Source organism: Eptatretus burgeri, chromosome 6 (genome assembly GCF_056783735.1).
Source record: "Eptatretus burgeri isolate ZD-2024b chromosome 6, Ebu_testis_v1, whole genome shotgun sequence".
NCBI classification, from domain to species: domain Eukaryota; kingdom Metazoa; phylum Chordata; class Myxini; order Myxiniformes; family Myxinidae; genus Eptatretus; species Eptatretus burgeri.
In genome coordinates, this window is record NC_140966.1 from 24644149 (window position 1) to 24661593 (window position 17445).

General features: G+C 40.5%; 1 protein-coding gene across 2 annotated transcripts in view; it reads right to left on the bottom strand.

The window, feature by feature from the left end:
• Window positions 1-17445, bottom strand: part of TP53I11 (tumor protein p53 inducible protein 11) — a 127457-nt gene that overhangs the window by 17748 nt on the left and 92264 nt on the right. For both annotated transcript variants that reach the window (XM_085884323.1, XM_085884324.1), the window contains exons 4-5: window positions 12808-12904; window positions 4835-4936 (exon numbers count right to left, since the gene is read on the bottom strand). In XM_085884323.1, coding sequence (XP_085740449.1) covers window positions 4835-4936; window positions 12808-12904 — 199 coding nt within the window. The remainder of the gene's footprint in view (window positions 1-4834; window positions 4937-12807; window positions 12905-17445) is intronic.

The window sequence follows — 17445 nt, forward strand, 5'->3', positions numbered from 1 at the left end:
CGGTCGAGCACATACCTCCACCATGTAATGCCTGTAATGTTCTCCACCACGAGAAAATATCGGGCCAAATACATTTTTGAAATATCGTGCTACATATCATTTTTGGCCCTTATCTCTCAATAGTGAAGAATCACTTTGAAAATTAAATAAATGTCGTATCCAGATCCAGATTCGGATCTTCATCAACATATAATGCTGTGGCTGTGGACCCAAACAGTCCACCAACTCTTGTCTGAATCTGTCCACAACTTTTTGAGAGATCGTGCTATATATCATTTTTGGCCCAGTCTCTCAATTGTGAAGAATCACTTTAAAAATTCTAGTAGTCGGATCCGGATCCGGATCTGGATCTGGATCTTCACCATAATCTCATCAGTTCATCCTCATCACACACCCAACCTGCCTACCAAATTTCATCTGGATCAGTCGACAACTTTTTGAGATATTCTGCAAACAGACAAACAAACAAACAAGAAGATGTCGTGCAGAGCGTGATACTTGCAAAATCCAGAAAACAAATTTGACCTCAAAAATAATTGATGGTTGAATTAAATCACCAAATATGCAACTCCTCTTCAAATTTCAAATGAATTGGCGACTTCAGGAATTCGGCCAATTTGACCTTGGGCCTATGTTGACCTTTTGGTCTATGTTGAGCTCAAAAACAATTGGCTCATTGAATTCAATGACCGGAAATACAAATCCTCTTCAAATTTCAAGGATGAACATTGAGGATTTTAGAAATCTCACCAAAGTTTTTGACCTTTGGCCTCTGTTGACCTTTTGACCTTAAAAACAATGGGCTTCTTGCTTTTGACAAACTACCATGTGGTGAAGATTCATGAGGATCGGTTTAAAATTGTGACCTCTAGTCAATTGACAGACAAACATACAAACAGACAAGCCGGTAGGCGGCCATGGGTCGCAGAGCATCCGATGACCTTTGACCCTTGATCTGAGTTAATCTAGTACTAAGTACTTCCGAAATTGCAATCGAATCGGTAAACCCGTGTATGAGCAAGGGGGATTTGAATGGTCATTTTGCCCGAACAATGCACTCATTGGCCTTTGACCCCTGACCGAGCTGAGATAGGTCAATATGTCCTGAGGCAAAGTTGTAGTACTCATTGAGTACTATGTACCTATGAACTTTCATTCATATCAGTTAATCCGTGTAGGAGCAAGGGTGCCTTGAATGGTAATTTCGCCCGAAAAATGCACTTATTGAGCTTTGACCCCTGACCTACTCGAGATCGGTCATTATGCAAATGAGCAAAGTTGTAGTACTCATTACGGTCTATAAGCATGTAAAGATTCATTCGATTCGGTTCAACAGTCTTGGAGCTAGTGTACTTTGAATTTTCAGCGGGAATGCTCAATGGCCCTCAGACACCCAAGTTGAGAGGGTTACCATTTGGAAACTATAAGATCTAGAAAAAAATGGATGTCATATAGCGGATAGAGAATCACCTTAAGATTATGCATACCAAATCTCATCGAGTTCCATCTACTGATAACTACTCGGTATCAATTTGAATGAAAAGTACCGAAAATGCGGTTTGATATCGGAAATCCCCAAAGTTCGAGGGGGTGCTGTGGGTGAACAAAGATATAAATCGAAAATCCGGCTCGATCGTTTGTGCACAATGCATTCCAGATGATTCGTGTGAATTTTCATGACCGGAATATATTTGGTAGAGCATCACCTGTAGATGATGCATGCCAAATTTCATAAGCCGACGTGTGATAATGGCTTTCGGAATCAATTTTGCGTGAACGGTACCGATTTTGAAGGTTTTTCGGCTGTTGCTACGGAACCAAAGCGTCCCTAGCTACCATCACAATTTCCAAAGCACTAGGTCATAAGATGTACCTACCACCCGAGTTTGGTCAAAATCGGCCCACATTTACCACCAATTATGCTGATGACAAACGAACAAACATCCAAACAAATATCCAAACAGACAGAATTATTGACAATAAGGGTCACCTATTTTGGCGACCCAACAAACAGAATAACAAAATTGACTGACCAATATATTTGAAAAAAATCTACGATTTTGCAAGTAACAAACAGATAGAGAGGGGTGAAAACATAACTTCCTTCACCTTCGGTGGTGGAAGTAAAAAGACAAAGATAAAACAGGAAGAAGTGGAACATTGTAAGAAATTATTTAAAAAAAAAATAAGGTAATGCAGTTAAACTCTGAAATAATTTTTAAAATAACATACACACTACTAACATTGAGTCAATTCAGCGAGCACAATTCTGATAACTTCGAATTGACTTTTCATTTAAAATATGAAGTCAGGTAAAGTCACTATTCTTCAAACAGTTTGTTTAACAACGAAATTTTTGGATTTTTGCAGTTCACCTAAGGATCCTCATGGAGCTCTTAATGGGATATTGAAAATTCATTTGTAGTTTTTAAAGTTGTTTTTCTATGAATGTGATGGAGTGATTTTCTGCGTTCATCCAGCCTAGGGAGTGAATACCAAGCCAAAACTTGTTGGTAAGTTGTATATTTGGATCAAATTTTGGATCCCAATGCAAAAAGCACGTTTTGAAACAATTTCAATGCCAAAATGTTGGTGTTTCGTAAGTGCTCCGCGAAAGATACATAGGTGCTGCATATTTAGTAAGAGACCATATATTACTTTTAGAGATAGTAAGCAAGCCTTGGGGTGGTAAACCATGATGTTTCAAAAGACGCAACATGTGGAGTTTACTATTTGCACATTTTTCGACATTCTCCACATTTTGTTTCCCACTTTAAATCATTTTGAATAAAAACATCGAAGATTTTCAGCATGCATACATTAAGGAGCTGATGTTTTCCGATCCGCACATTTTGGCTCATTTGGAGTATCTCGCATAAATGGAATTTCCATTTTGACTCATTTTTCAGGGTTTAATCCTATAATATCACAATGAGACCATTTCAAAAGTGTGTTATTTCACTTTTGGAATTATACCTCCACCAATTATTGAAATTAAGTTAATATAGAACTAAGTACTAACAGCTGACATAAAGTAAAAAAAAAAGATGGGTCCCAAGCATGTTCCTTGAGGAACGCTTGCATTGAGCGATGCCCAATGTGAGTAAATAACGTGGTAGCATACACACTGCTGACGAGAGAACGAGAAACAGCATATCCAAGGAATAATAGTGAGATGTACACCGAGATCAATGAGCTTTGCAAGTGCAATTGTGTGATCGATTCAATCAAAAAGCTTTTGTAAAGTTCGTTAAAATGAAAGAGTAAAATGTTTTGGATACAAAGACCTCACCATGCTTGGTATTGCCCCAGAAAAGGTCCTTTCTCAATTTTCCCTTTGTTCTTTTCTGTAAGTAAAGTCAGCTCCTTTCTGATGCAGAGGTGCTCTGTTCTTTCCATCATCTTTAGTGTATTTGCTGATCAGAGAAAGCTGTGTCCTTGTTAATCCATCAATGAGATTGTAACTCGTCTGGGGTTAAGCATCTGCCTGGATTCGGTTAAGATTTCTCTCACTCTGTCGAAGTTCTCCTGCAGTTCTCGATCTTTACGGTTGTTCCAGGTAAATACGTTATCTCTTGCTTCCCTCTCTGCAATGCAAGTATTGATCATTTCACTCGTCTTTTCTTCATTTCGAGATTTTAATTTGCCGATCTCTCTTAATACTTTCCTATAGATAGGTTCTCATCTGTGCAGTTGGATAGATTCTCCAGTTCCTTGCTTATTTTGCCAAGCATGGTCTTGTCAACCTTCTGTGATATCCTCAATTTCAATAACTTGATTTTCTTTGAGACCATTGCAAGAAATGCTTCACATCTTCCTTGGATTTTGACATCATATCTGATGGCATGTAGAGATTGGGAATTACAATTGGAACAATAACAGTGGAAGTCTAGATCTGACAGAACATATTCACTCATATCTAAGCATCCAATGCTGAAGAGATTCTCGCATCTACTACATAATCAGCTTGTCATCAGGGCTATCAATTTCCTCATTACACATCTTGTCTGTCCACACATCATTATCAGCATCAAAATGATATTGCCACTTCATGATTATTAGTCTCTGTCTGTAGCATGCTGCCCCAGCCTTGAATGGATACGAGTTTGAGCTCGGGTTTTCTGGTTATGAAGCACATTCTGAGTTTTTGGTATCGACCCAGGTTTAAAGCAAAAGGTTCTTATGATCGCTCCTGCAGAGGAATTATTTCTCATGTTCACATGCAAGTGCTGCTGTTCCTTGTAGAAGTAATCATCGTAGCAAAGAGTTTCTCTTTTTATCCTTTCAGTTGAATGCTCGGAGAAATTCTTCCTTTGTGTTGGCATTGTGTTGCTCTGAGAAGTACAGTGATGAACAACTTAAAATGTTCAAGCAAGAAATTTAAGGCAGACTGTTATCTCACCGCTGTTGTTCCTCTTCCCTCTTTGAGATTTAGTATTTGTCAAAGCAAGCAATAGTTCTCACAGAAATTGCCAAAAAAAACAGGAGAGGAGTCAACGAAAGGGTGTCACACAGGCCAAGGAAATGCTGAATGAGCAGCAACGTGATGCCCAACGCATCCAGATTGCAGGAGCTCATGTTCTTAATTATTTCTCCCCCTATTATCGATCGATCAATTTGATCTATCAATTATCAATTCCAGATCTAATCAATATTATTTGCCCATTTTTCTCCAAATGTCCTTACAGTTCAAATAAAATATACAATGAAGTCTCTTAATGTCCTTGTTCAGCATGTATTCAATGTACAAGCTCCTCCGCATTAACTTTTGATTACTGTTAAAAAAAAATCCTTTTGATTTTCCTCAACCCTGAAGTATTTTTCATTCTCATACCGAGTATCTGTAGAGTGAAGTAGCAGATTTGTGTAAGGAGTGACCATCGGATTATGGACTTATCTGCAGTGTACAGGGCATTCCAGCAAGACAATGAAAGGCCTATGGGGTGAAAAGCACAAATAAAACATTATGAGACATAGCATGAATGCTAAAAGTCATAAATTAACTACAAATATCAATAACGGCGCAGTTACTAATCTGTAATATATTCACACTTATTAAGAGGTGTTCAAAACTCTCTAACAAAAATCTCTTCAAGTAATAACTAGAATGTAAACTTTTCTGTTTCTTGGTAAACTTTGTAATGGTCAGGAGCCAGGCTCACAAGCTGCACTTTTCAGGGAAGGTATTTTAAATAACTCACGAAAAAAACATCTGTTAGCGTAATATTTATTCAGTAATATGTGTAAAGTAACCATTTCATGTGGGAGCATGGGTGCACGTAATAGCAAGCTTGGTTCATCTGAAAAATGACAATAGTCATCAGATAATTTAATCAATGCTTATTTTTCACCAAAATGAAATATAAAAATAATAATTTTCCTCAAAACTCACCATCAACAACATATCAATACAAGTCAGAAAAAAGAAATGATTTTTTTTTTTTTGTCTTATAGTTTTGGTTTAGTTAACAAATTATAAGGTATTGACCACATTTCATTGATGCATCTTCAAAATATCCATGACATCATTTTTCTATGATATCATGTTCGAACTTCCTCAGAATTTATCATACATTGTTTTGAAAATATTTTAAAAAGTATCGTTGCAAAATAAATGTCTACCATACTGTCAGAAATGTCCATCATATCGTCAGATAGCAAATACAAGTAAGCAAAAGTGGAGGAGGAAGGAAGGCAGTGTATTGGGAAGGGAAGGCAGTGTGAGGGGAAGGGAAGATAAGGCAGCATTAGGGGAATGGCAGGTAAGGCAGTGTGAAGGGAAGGCAGTGTGAGGAGAAAATAACCTTTTGAAATGGACTCTATACATCAATGTGAGATTAAACCCTGCAAAATGTGTCAAATGGAAATGAAAATTATGCCAGATACTCCAAATGAGCCAGTTGTGAGGATCAGAAACCGTCAGCTTCTTAATATATGCATGGCAAAAGTCTTCGGTGTTTATATTCAAAATGATTTAAAGTGATCGTTATACACTCCGGGAGGGGGAGAGAGGGGTGTAGTGTGGAGGGCAATGGGGTGTTCTGGATATACGATTGATAGGGGGACTTGAGGGAAAATGGGAAAGGGGGGGTGGTCCCCTGATGCCGGCATTAGTACAGGATTGAACAGAATTGGGTACGTTAAAACATCACATTAAAACGGGTCACACTAAACAATGCTCAGACACCATCCAGAGACATCCGTGGGGGGTGGAAGGGCTTTGGGAGGAGGAAAGCATGAGGGAAGGGGGAGGTAAGGTAAGCATGAGGGAAGGGAAAGGGAAGGAAAGTCGTTTTCCTTCAATTATCAAAAAAGCCATGCCAGTTTTCATGCCTTTATTTAATTTCCACACATATGATATTCTCCAGAATCACTTAACCTGAGACAAATTGTAGGATTGATCCAAACAGCAGTTCTGACTGCGAAAAAAAATGCTTTCATTTGACACACACATGGACATTTTTGAGTATACATAAACATTGAACACCGATTTATTGCAGCTTCATGACATCCTCACCTTGACACAACCATATTATATCAAACTCCCAGATCTAAAGATAAATTTAATTTTTTTTCAGATTGAGTTACTGAAACAAACAATTAGAAGAAATAAGTTTTTTTTTTTCATTATACTCATGTGTGTGTGTGTGTACATATATACATATACTGTACATATACATACACATATACCCAAATATACATATACAGTATAGATATATCTATATACATATATATTGTTGCGAATTCGCGCCCGCCTGCATGCGAATGGCCACGTAACTCGAATCGCGGCACGTCGCCCACCGGACGGACAATTCTGTCGTGACCCTCTCGGACTAACGCTGGGAGCTAGTCACAGGTGGGCCTTTCGGCCTCACCACGATCGTGCCAATCGGCCACCTGCGTGGGATAGGGTTGCTCGCCAAACTCGACCTACCTAAGTACCCACGCGGAGGGTAGACCAGGCGATCGCACCTCGCCGCAGGTCGACCCCGGACACGGGCTGCGTAAGCGACCCATTCCGTACTATCGGGATAACCAAGCGGTGTTATCGTCGGCCTCGACGGTTCCGATTAATTATCGGGCGAATTAAGCCCACTACCAACCCTTCACGTGAAGCAAAATGGAGATTCAATTAAAGAAAGGACGAAGCGAAACGGAAAAACAGTTCAACATAATGCACATTTATTCCGCGGCACACGGAAAGCACACATATACAATTAAACAGAATGCACATATACCGTATCAAATGCTACAAAAGAAACACAACAATGCAGATCTACAACCGACTACGCAAGCACACGGCAACACTTACACAGTTTTACTTTACAGACGGCGCCAACAACACATTTACTCAAAAGCAAAAGAAAAGGGCCACCCTCAAAGACAAGGGGGCAGACGGGGCCTGTGGGCCAATATTTGCACGGGACCTGAAAGAGCGGTCAGGTCCGCGAGACCGGGTGGATCCCTTCCCGTGTCTTTGTGATGAGCCGCCAATGTGGTGGCGCGGCGGCGCCCCGACTCCGCGCTCCTTCGCGGGTTTCATTGGCACTGCTTGGAGTGGGGTGGGAACGGGGCCCCCCTTTTCGCACTATCTCAGCGCGGGGGGGAAAAGGGGGGAATTGTTGATGCTCTGGGGAAAGAGGATAGCTGGCTTGCTTGGGTCCCGCGACGAGCGATTCCACTGCGAGCTCGTCGCCGACCGCTGTCTTCCTTGCCTCGGACCCGAGCTATTCGGTCTCTTCCCCCATTCTCCTCAGCTGACTGCAGCAAACCACCTGTACGCCCTCGCCTCCCGACTCACTCCCCGCTCCTCCAAGGCCGACTCTGCGCTCAAACCCACTCGACCGCGCTCCAGGCTTCCTCTCTCTGCAGCTCCCCGACAGACTGCGAGCTCCACTCGGCTCTCCGACCTCCGACAGACTGACTCTTCCGAGCCCGACTCGACCCTGCGCTCGGCACTTTATAGGCCGGCAGGAGAACCCATATGCAAATTTCTGGATCAGAACGAGCTCGGGGGTGGAGCCACGCTCGCCCATTGGATGGAGAAAAAGGGGCGTGAACCTCCCCTGATCCTAGAATTTGCGTATCGCGATTCTACACTGACGCACCTGGAGGCGGGGCCAAACCGCCCCGCGCTTGCTGATTGGACGGATCAGAAGTGGGCGTGTAGCATTCCTGATCCGAATTCTCCTCGGAAAGGCCGCATTTTGCACTCGCGGTTCGGCGCGCACCTTGTACGAGCCCAGGACAGGCCGATGCTCGGTGTTCACAGGTTGTGCGGGAATGGCGGTAGAAGGAGGAGAGGTGAAGGTGGTGGAGGGTTTATGGTGGTGGTTTATGGCCATGGTGCCGTTTGGAATGGCGGTGATGTGATGTTTGCGGGAGCGAGTTGTGAAGGTAAAGATCGTGGCTGTTGGCGTTGTTGTTGTTGTTGTTGTTGTGAAGCGGCGTTGCAGTTGGTGGTTGTTGTGTGATGGCGGTTGAGACGTGGTTGGTTCAAAATAAAGATAGAACAGAAAAACGGCTATCTCAAAGGGTCGCAGCCCGAATGAATCACATTTATTCCCTCTAAACAACGGGTTTGGGGTAACTACACATGTACTTACAGAGATATCTCACCTACGGGACCTGAATGGTGGTTTGCAAATTTCCTCAACAATATATATATATATATATATATATATATATATATATATATATATATATATATATATATATATATATATATATATATATATATATATATTTCGGCATGCCCCTTTCTTTGTTCCACCATCAGATTTTTGTTACTGCATGAAATGAAACAAGATTTGGCACATATACTAATGATATTATTGTCTTCCTGAAGAGGCCCCTCAAAATTCGTTTTGATGCATTTTCACAAACTCCAACGGATTCCATTCAAATTTGGTACGATTATGGCTTTTGGTCCAACTTAGGTCATTGGCTATAAATTTTTTTCCATAACACTTCTGATATTCGAAAAAAAAAAAAATCGATAAATCGATATCCCTTATGGGATTTTACCTTCAAATCCACTCAAGTTTAAGGCTTACAGGGGACGCAAATTTCCACTTTGTCCCGGGCGCTGTTTACCTCCGCTATGCCAAGCTGTTAGGGTTAGGGTTAGGGTTAGCTACCCTAACACTAACCCTAACCCTAACCCTAACAGCAAACCCTAACCCTAATTGCAACCCTAACCCTAACCCCTAACAGCTATTCAGGAAATTTGCAAGAAAGCCCGGGCAATGCCAGGCTTTATTGCTAGCCCGAGCAACGCCGGGCATTACTACTAGTACATACATATGAGGCGCCGCGAGGAGGAGTGATGTAAGGGACACATCAGCCATTTTGGAGTTAATGCCATATAGCACTATTTTAACCCTTACCCTATCATCCGAGCCTTTCATTATCATATCATTAAAAAATGTCGCTTACATCACTCCTTGCGGGGCCTCATATATATATATATATATATATATATATATATATATATATATATATATATATATATATATATATATATATATATATATATATATATATATACACACATCTAAAAAATACAGATATATATATATATATATATATATATATACATACATATATATTGTTGTGAATTCGCGCCCGCCAGCATGCGAACGGCCACGTAACTCGAATCGTGGCACGTCGCCCACCAGACGGACAATTCTGTTGTGACCCTCTTGGACCAACGCCGGGAGCTAGTCACGGGTGGGCCTTTCGACCTCACCACAATCGTGCCAATCGGCCACCCGCGTAGGATAGGGTTCTTCGCCAAACTCGACCTACCTAAGTACCCACGCAGATGGTAAACCGGGCGATTGTACCTCGCCGCAGGTCGACTCCAGACACGAGCCGCTTGGGCTGCCCGTTCCGTACTATCGGGATAACCGAGCGGTGTTATCGTCGACCTGGACGGTTCAGATTAATTACCGGGATGTTGCACCCACTACGAACCCCTTACGTGATGCAAAATGGAGGGTCAATAAAGAAAAGACGACGCGAAATGGGCACAGTTCAACAAGCAAGCATTTTATTTCCCATCACACGGAAAGCACGTATATACAGCCATACAGAATCAAAATGCACATAAAGCAAATGTAAGAGCTAAAACAGACTATGCACACATGGAAACACTTATACAGTTTTACTTCACAGACGGCGCCAACACACATTTACACAAAAGCAAAGGAAAGAAGCCACCCTCACAGACAAGGAATCAGACAGGCCTGTAGGCCAAATGTGCGCGTGACCTGGAGGAGTGGTCAGGTCCGCGAGACCGGGGAGGTCTTACCCGCGTCCTCATGACGCGTTGGCGGGCAAGCCGCAAATGTGGCCGCGCAGCTGTGCCCCGACTCCGTGCCCCTTGGCAGGTTTCGTTGGCACGACGTTTGGGGTGGGGTGGGAACGGGGCCCCCTTTTGCACTATCTCAGCGCGGGGGAAAGGGGGAATTGTTGATGCCCTGGGGGAGGGGAATGGCTGGCTGACTTGGGTCCCGCGACGAGACGAGTGATCCCCCACACCGCAACCTCGTCGCCGACCGCCGTCGTTCTTGCCTCGGACCCGAGCTCCCTTGCTTGCAGTTCCACCGCGCTCACTCCCCTGAACTCCGCCAACGCAACGCTCCTTTTCCCCAAGAGCAACCTCTCGACGACACTCTCCAAGCAACTCCAAAACCCAACTCTCTTCTCTCGCATTCGCCTTGCGCTCGCCTTTTTATAGGCAGCAGGAGCAGCCAATATGCAAATTTTAGGATCAGAACACGATTGGAGGCGGGGCCACACCGCCCCCCCCCCGGTCAGCCATTGGTCAGGCAAATATGGGCATGAACCTCTCCTGATCCTAAAATTTGCATATATGGACTTCACATACACACGCTTGGAGGCGGGGCCAAACCGCCCCACGCTCGCCAATTGGACAGAGGAGAAGTTTCTGATCCGAATTTCCCCTCGGAAAGGCCGCCATTCGCGCTCGCGGCTTGGTGCGTTCGGCACCAATCGCCGAACGGGCCCGAGACAGCCCGGCGTTCAGTGTTCACAGGTGGTGCGGGAATGGCTGTGGAAGCGATGATGTGGGATGAATTCGTGAAGGTAAAGGCAAAAGTGGTGGAGGGTCTTCTGTGGTGAGAGTTGGCGTTGTGGTTGTTGTCTGCGGGTTGGAGCGTGGTTGTAGTTGGTGACGATGGCTGGGTGGTGGTTAAGGTGGTTGTTGTGTGATGGCGGATGAGACGTGGTTGGTTCAAAATAATGACAGAAAAGAAAAAATGGCTAACTCAAAGCGTCGCAGCCAGGATGAATCACATAAATTCCCTCTATACAACGGGTTTGGGCTAACTACACATGTACCTATCGAGATATCTCACCTGCAGGCCCTTCATGTTGCAATGCGAATTTCCACAGCCGTAACAATATATATATATATATATATATATATATATATATATATATATATATATATATATATATATGTATATATATATATATATACACATATATATATATATATACATATATACATATATACATATATACATATATATATATATATATATATATATATATATATATATATATATATACATATATACATATACATACACACACACACATACATATATAAATATATACATACATATATTGTTGTTTCTCAATGAAACGTTTTCTTTGATTTACATACAATACCATACTGCTGGGCCAATTGCCTCAAAATTTACTCCAGATACAACATTATTGTAACACCCACTCAGTCAACGTTACAATAAAAAAATTGCAATGCTTAATCAAGTCAATGTTAAAACAACACATAATGCTGCTCTGACCTATTGGCAAGGAGAGAGGCAGAGCTTGTCTTTCACATCGGCACTCCCGAGTCACGTTTGAAGGGGAATTTTTTTGTCAGGCATCAAACCAATTGCATTTGCGTATTTATATTCTGTAAATTATTTCATAAAGGTTCACAGTCACCAAACGGCTACATTGAATGCAAGTACTCATCACATGATCCTGTATGACGTCAAATAAGGAAATGATGCCATTTCACAATCATTGCAATGTTGCACTCCCAGATTAATATTTGTTGCAGCTTTAAAGATCAATGTTCTTACTGATTTGTTGAAGTAAAAATAACCTGATCTTGATCAGGTGACCCAACTTGTTTGAATACAATTAGGGGGAGGGGGGGTGCGAGATGAGTGTTGGTCAATGTTTCACTGAGGCCAATGGAAGCTCCATCCATGTCACATTTTTTGGTTACAATAGAAAAACCTGAAGAATATGAGCGAATAAAGTTAGAAAAAAGTTGGTGCTTTTATCCAGAATGTCCTCTTCATTTTGCTAAGCTACCCCACTAAAGGGGTGTAAATACTTTCTGAAGGCAGTGTATTTTTGTATGGGTACAGAAGTGAGAATGATAAGTGGTAGTGCAAAAAAAAGATGGACAATTTTATGTTGTTGTACGTTAAAATCTTTGATGTTTCAGCTGAATGAGGTTAATTAAATGTGATGGAATTACAAACACACAGGGACTGCTTTGCATAGATTGTAATCCATTTCTTTTCATCAGTTCGTGTCATTACACATTAAATCTGCATTCAATCTGAATATTGTTCAATCATCCACAACAAATAATTCGTCATATTTCAACGATCCAATAACGATTTTTAAACCAATAAATGTTGCTACTTTGCCTTGGAATTCATGTCAATTTTTTGGACTACAATTGCAATGGCTGATATGCTGTAAATCCATAGATGTGCAATGGAATGTTTTTGTTTTATAGTTACATACTGATGAGTGTCCCTCCATACATTCTCATTGCCAGAGGGCTCTCCAGATCACCATCCCCAAACATCATAGCTGAAAGTGGTTCTGGAAAACCAAGTGCCTGACACAAAGAATGGGGAATTGAAGAACAAGGTTGAAGATGCTTATATGGTGTGCAAAAAATACCAAGAACATCGATGAATTATTAGAGAAAAACAAACATTCCTTTGTAAATATCTAAACAAAACAAAACAAAAGAAAACAGAAAACCCTCAAGAAAAAAAAGATATTGAATGGGGGGGGGGGGTGGGGGGGGCAGTAAAAGCAAAGGATTCATACAAAAAGTAAAAAGAAAGACAGCAAACCAAAAGATAAAAGAAAAAGAAACCACTGAATTTCAAACATAACAGCTGGCAATAAATAATATATTCTGAGAACAAAATAATAGTGGACTCTCATCAGTTTGAAAATTGTGAATACAGTCAACTCTCAACAATTTGAATAGATACGTTCCAGAGATCAATTTGAATTGACGAAATAAAAAAAAAATTAAAAAATTAAAAAAAAAATAAAAAACTTTGCTTCCCCTGCTCGGCATATAACAGCATAGCTAAATATGCTTTCATAGTCTAAATAATGATGCTGTGCCCCTATAAATACCACCATGTAGAATAAAAAAAAGTCTGAATACAGTATACAGGCTGATATGAATATTGTTTTATCCAGTACAACACCATGAACATTATAAAATAGGTTGGTTTACATGAAGTCTGCACTCATCTGTACTCATCAACTAACACAATCTAGTTGCGCTCCACTTACCTGTCTGGCCCTTATTGGAACTCAAGCAGTGAAGTGCACTGTAGAGCACGAGGGACTGCTGAAAGAAACACCACAAAACAGTGCTCAAAAACTCCTGTATTGACCAGATTTGCCTTATTTCTTAGAGTAGATTATACAAGGAAGAAGTCCATTTTAATGGGATGGTGATTGATGTGGGGTATTGAAGGAGTAATGAGTAAGCAGAAAATTACAAAGAGATTCCCTAACTGGCAAAATTATGGATGCGAAGATGCAAGAGATGTTCAGGAAAGTTCACTGCAGAGTGCCATGTGACACTCTGTGACCATGTGAAAATGTGACCGAAAAACCGCAATGACCCAATTTGGAACAAAGGTGCAAGATTTACGCCGTACATAATGTATACATACAATCGGTGTGTAAAGCGTAGATGTTTCAAGAGATTCCAATAGTGTCAAATAAAGACTGAAGGGCTATCTCTTTATTATGTATGCAAAGTGAAATGGGAAGAGGGTGAGAAAACTAACAGCTAAATAAGAAAACTAAAAGTGAGAAAATAAAAAGAAGGAAGGTTGCTGCAAAAGAGAAAGGACATACTTGCCAACCCCTAAGTTGTCCATTCCCTGGATAGAGTGGAAATATTCCAATCATTTTGTTCACTTTCCCTGGGCACAAGCTATTACAAAGCCCCTGCATGACATAGCAATACATAATAATAGGTTTTGCTTCAAAACAAACAGACTGCCTAATTGACACAAACAAATATACACAATCGATTTAATTTATTGTTTTTTTTTCTGCATGGTTGCAGCTTTTGTGTCATTACATTGCCTATTTTGTAGATCTCAGTGACGTTTCATTAATGAAATGACTGGTATTGTAACTTCGCCTGTCATTAACCTTGATGCCACAAAAATGGGTAATATGCATGAGCACAGTTGTAACTCTGAAATTGCTCCCACTTATGTATGTGGGTATTTATAAAGGCTTGCAATAACATCGTGTGAACCTACTTGTGCATTGTTCTCATGACTGCAGCATGCTAAGACTACCTAATAACAATACACATGTATGAAGGTACAGATTCAAAATTAACGATACATGTCAGATCTGGATGGCAGTCCTGCACTGCACACTCAGGCTGTAATCCTGACTTTTTCTATTGTGCAAGTCTGTCTGGCTCAAGATATTTCAAGAACATTATGGGACATCGAGACATTATTTGCAGGACATCAAAGGAAGCATAGGACAATTGGGAAATCAGAAAGCCTGGGATAGTTGGCAAGTATCAAAGAAGGGTAGGGGAGTATGAGGGTGAATTGAAATAAGTTTGAGAGAAGACAGGAGTAAGAGAATGAAGGGAAGTGGTATGGATAAAGCATGTGGTGGGGTCGAGGAGTGAGTGGTCAAAAATTACACAATATTTACATACATAACGAAAATGGCCCCCTTATGAAGATGAATGTGCAGCAATGAATGCAGCCAATGCCATGCTAAGCTGCTGCTGCTGCTGCTGCTACTACTACTACTACCACCTTAATCTCTCCACTGATTCCCAACGTATTGTGTAGTCCGCCAGGGAATGTTATTGGTCAAGGAAACCGCTCATGACGGGACACCCATAGCCCAGACTCGAACCCTCTGGACTTCTGGTTCTGGGGGGCTGCCAAGGGCTCTGTCCATGCCAATTGCTCTGCCACACTGGATGATCTGAAGCAGGTGGTGTCAGACTACCTCCAGGCAGTGCCACATGAGATCTACAGGAAATTTGGACAGATCTTTGGAGTCAGGATCAATGCCTGTCTGAACCGTGGAGAGGGCACACATCGAGAATGTCAATTACAAGGATTTTGCGTAAATGCCATTTTTCAGACCTTGGGTTCTCACCAACTCCAACAGCAATCAGTGATAGAAAATACAATGTCATAAGCTTTCAAGAGATGTTTGGTTTACTTTCCTGAGGCTTCTGTTTCTTTATGCTTGTTGTTGGCTTATTGGTTAGGGTGGTGGCCTTTTGATTCTAGGGTCCTGAGTTCAAATCCCGCTCAGCTGTTGAATTAATACCAGGTGGGGTTAACTCGGCCTGTCATTCTTCCGAGGTCGGAAAAATGAGTGCCAGCATGCTGGTATACTGTGTCGGAGTGGCGACCCATCCAGGATTGTGCCCAATAGCCAAGGAGACTGCGAAAGCAGCACCAACACTCTGCACAGAGTATGGTCCTAATCTCCTCCCCTCCTGTTTCTTTGTAAATAAACATTTAAAGTCGCATCACTCTTTTTCAAATAACCTACATATACATCAAATAATTTAACGTTATTTCCAGCACTAAAATATTAACTCCAGCACTATTGTATCTGCTAACCACAAGGCAAGCCCTTTCACAAATCCCAGCAGTGACCTTAACCCTGAACCTCATTTTCATGATTCATTGAATTTCTCTGCTTATTCGGTGTCATCACAGTAGTTAGTGAACTCACGTAGCATATTACTACTTCCGAATGATATGGAAGATAAATTATACGACAATTGTTCCAAGAAATATAATCCAGTATAGCACTGTTTAAGATAGTAAACACAATGCTGTATTTCCGTTTGTTCATTTGCCATCTTGCTTCATTCCTTGGGTGACACAATGTGTGAGTTCAAGAAGGAACGCCTCAAGTTTCTGCACCAATCATATCAAATTACAGGCATTTAAAGTCTACAGAAAACTAAAACAATAAAAGTAAGTCGACTTTGATGGCTTGGTGGGGGAAGCAATGTTTCACCTGAAGCACAGCTCAATTATACAGAGCTCGATAGCAAGCAAAGACTGAAAATTCTCTGCTGCCATCTTGGCTCAACAAGCGTTCTTGTTCCACACATGGCACAAATACAATTGCCATTGAAAAAGTGAGTGCTTATGAGATGTCATCTGCAAACACCTTCCGAAAACACATCTGGCCATACAATAAAAACATATGGAAACTGCTCAAAACTTCCTGCTTTTGACCAAGATTTGCTTCTTATGGCAATCTGTCATATAAGAATGTGCTAGAATTGCAGAAATCCAGAAGGAAAAATCTGAGTATATACATACATCCATATATATATATATATATATATATATATATATATATATATATATATATATATATATATATATATATATATATATATATATATACACACAATATACATACATCCATATATATATATATATATATATATATATATATATATATATATATATATATATATATATATATATATATATATATATATATATATATATATATACACACACAATATACATACATATATATATATATACCTATACATATACATATATACATATACATATATACATATACATCCATCCATATATATGTATATATATACATATACATCCATCCATATATATGTATATATATATATATATATATGTATATATATATATATATATACATATATATATATATATATATATATATATATATATATATATATATATATATATATATATATATATATACTGAAACGCAAAAGAAACTTACCACCTTTTAAACTTTCAAATATCAACAATAACACTGCGTGTAGTAAATGTGTGAACTTATTTGTGGACAATAGTGTCCTCACTGTCAGACAAAATGGTCACGGATGGTCACTTGAACCTTCAATGGTCACTTCAGAGCACAGCTGTTGAACAGCCGTTTTGACTGTCAGTGATTAGCCAAGGGGTACGGGATGATTTTAATGAGCTGCACGTGATGTCTTGATATTGGCTTTAAAAGGGCCAGTGCAAAATGGGCATTTCAATCAACATGCCACGATTGTCAAGAGATCAATGGCAGTGTGCCTTGGGCATACTGCAAGGCGGA